Source organism: Cynoglossus semilaevis, chromosome Z, assembly GCF_000523025.1.
Source record: "Cynoglossus semilaevis isolate Cse_v1.0 chromosome Z, Cse_v1.0, whole genome shotgun sequence".
Classification (NCBI taxonomy): domain Eukaryota; kingdom Metazoa; phylum Chordata; class Actinopteri; order Pleuronectiformes; family Cynoglossidae; genus Cynoglossus; species Cynoglossus semilaevis.
In genome coordinates this window covers 5,860,959-5,863,002 of record NC_024328.1, presented here as the reverse complement: position 1 = coordinate 5,863,002, position 2,044 = coordinate 5,860,959, and the positions used below count along the sequence as shown (strand labels likewise).

General features: G+C 39.8%; 1 protein-coding gene across 1 annotated transcript in view; it reads right to left on the bottom strand.

The window, feature by feature from the left end:
- The window catches only part of adgrd2 (adhesion G protein-coupled receptor D2), a 42,539-nt gene that overhangs the window by 5,465 nt on the left and 35,030 nt on the right, over window positions 1-2,044 (bottom strand). Inside the window, exons 24-25 of the mRNA XM_017042941.2 lie at window positions 313-371; window positions 199-229 (exon numbers count right to left, since the gene is read on the bottom strand). Of these exons, the coding sequence (XP_016898430.1) occupies window positions 199-229; window positions 313-371 (90 nt within the window). The remainder of the gene's footprint in view (window positions 1-198; window positions 230-312; window positions 372-2,044) is intronic.

Below are 2,044 nucleotides of genomic sequence, written 5' to 3'. Positions count from 1 at the left end.
AGATAGACAGATAGACAGATAGACAGATAGATAGATAGATAGATAGATAGATAGATAGATAGATAGATAGATAGATAGATAGATAGATAGATAGATAGATAGATAGATGGATAGATGGATGGATGGCTGATGGATGGATGAATAGGTTTTATTAATCCCTCAGGAGTTTTTTTGGCGGAATTAAGGAAGATCCCTTACCTGATGGTTTGAATGCAGTTAGCTGCACTGACTGTAAAAATCAGAAGAACATTTAGTCAATTTCAGTGCACATAAAGTTAATTGGTCATCAAGCATAACTCATGCATTCCTTACTTGGTTTTCTGATGCAGGTTTAAAAGAGAAATTATCCAAACCGTCCCTTTTAAATCTCTCTGAAAGACACAGTTGGAAAAGAAAAGATTTAAGACACAGGATTCAACTCGCAGATAAAAAATATTTCTTAATATACAAAAGTCTCATCTTCTTCTCTTCTCTGACTGTAGAATTGTATTGTGCAGTTATGGGTCAGATTCTGAAGCAGTTCAGTTAAATTTAGAGGTTTAACGAAACACTCAATGCACCATCTCATACAAATCACAATATAATTTTTATCACAGGGTTTTTGAAACAGCATGAGCTCCAGATGTATGTAAATACAATGGGCCTATTTGTAAGAACTATGCAAAATACTATCCACAACTGAAATGGTCTGGTGTACCTGATGAACTGAAGTTTTATCTTAAATACCATAATAATTAAAAAAAAAATACTGAAATAAGAACTGAAATGAGTTCCTTTCTTTACAGATATAGTATAAACACTGTTTCTCTCCTCTTGACACTACAATATTGATGCAGCATAAAAAAAATGCAAGGTGGTGATCGTCTTTAGAGGCTTGAGAAGTTTCATGATATCCTTTACATCACAGACGTCCTATGTGGTGACAAATCGAAGCGAATTATCATCATTTTTAATCTATTAGGATTCAAAAGATTTAAAAAAAAGGAGATTAGATAAAGCCAGCACACGACTAATTCTAGGTATTTCAAGTATTGAGTTGAAAGAATGAATTTTAGACCTTGAACAAAGTGTCAAATCTACACATTTCATTCATTTTGACGCTGTTACTTTTCCTGGCTTAAGCTACATGAATACTTCTCTATCCTATGACCAAACTGTGGCTCAGGAGCTACATGCGGCTCTTTTCACGGTTTCATGCGGCTCTTACGTTCATGTCAAATTTTATGTTTATATTTGGGGTTTTTTTACAGCACATGAATCTCACGCACAAGGGTGTTGAAGCAAATAACTCGGAGCAAAAAATGCACAGCAAAACAAAAATATGAAGATGAAGACAGGAAGTTTTTAACAGAGTAGGAGAGGTCTGCACTGTATATAATGTGGCTCTTAGCTTCTGACTGGTTGGCCACCACTGCTGTAGATCATGTTGTACTTTTCCAGGTAAAATTACAGCCATACATGTTGGAAAATGTGGTAGTAACAATCTACATGTGGAAAGCCAAGCTGGTTTCTTGAATTGTTTGAATGTTATTGTTAACAGAGGAACACACACTTCCTCAATAATGAAGTTTATAACCAGAGAAGCTTCTGAAGTCTTCCAGATTCTTCAAAATCACAGGTCCATCCATCAATCCATCCATCTTCAACCGCTTATCCGGGGCCGGGTCGCGGGGGCAACAGTCTGAGCAGGGACACCCAGACTTCCCTCTCCCTCGACACTTCCTTCAGCTCTTCTGAGGGGACCCCAAGGTGCTCCCAGGCCATAGTCGCGACATAGTCGCTCCAGCGTGTCCTAGGTCTTCCCAAGGTCTCCTCCCAGAGGGATGGTACCCGAGCACCTCCCGAGGAAGGCGTCCGGGGGGCATGCGATGTAAATGCCCAAGTCACCTCAGTTGACTCCTCTCGATGTGGAGGAGCAGCGGCTCTACTTCGAGCTCCTCTCGTGTGACAGAGCTTCTCACCCTATCTCTAACTTGCGCTCTGCCACCATGTGGAGAAAGCTCATTTCAGCCGCTTGTATCCGGGATCTCGTTCTTTCGGTCAT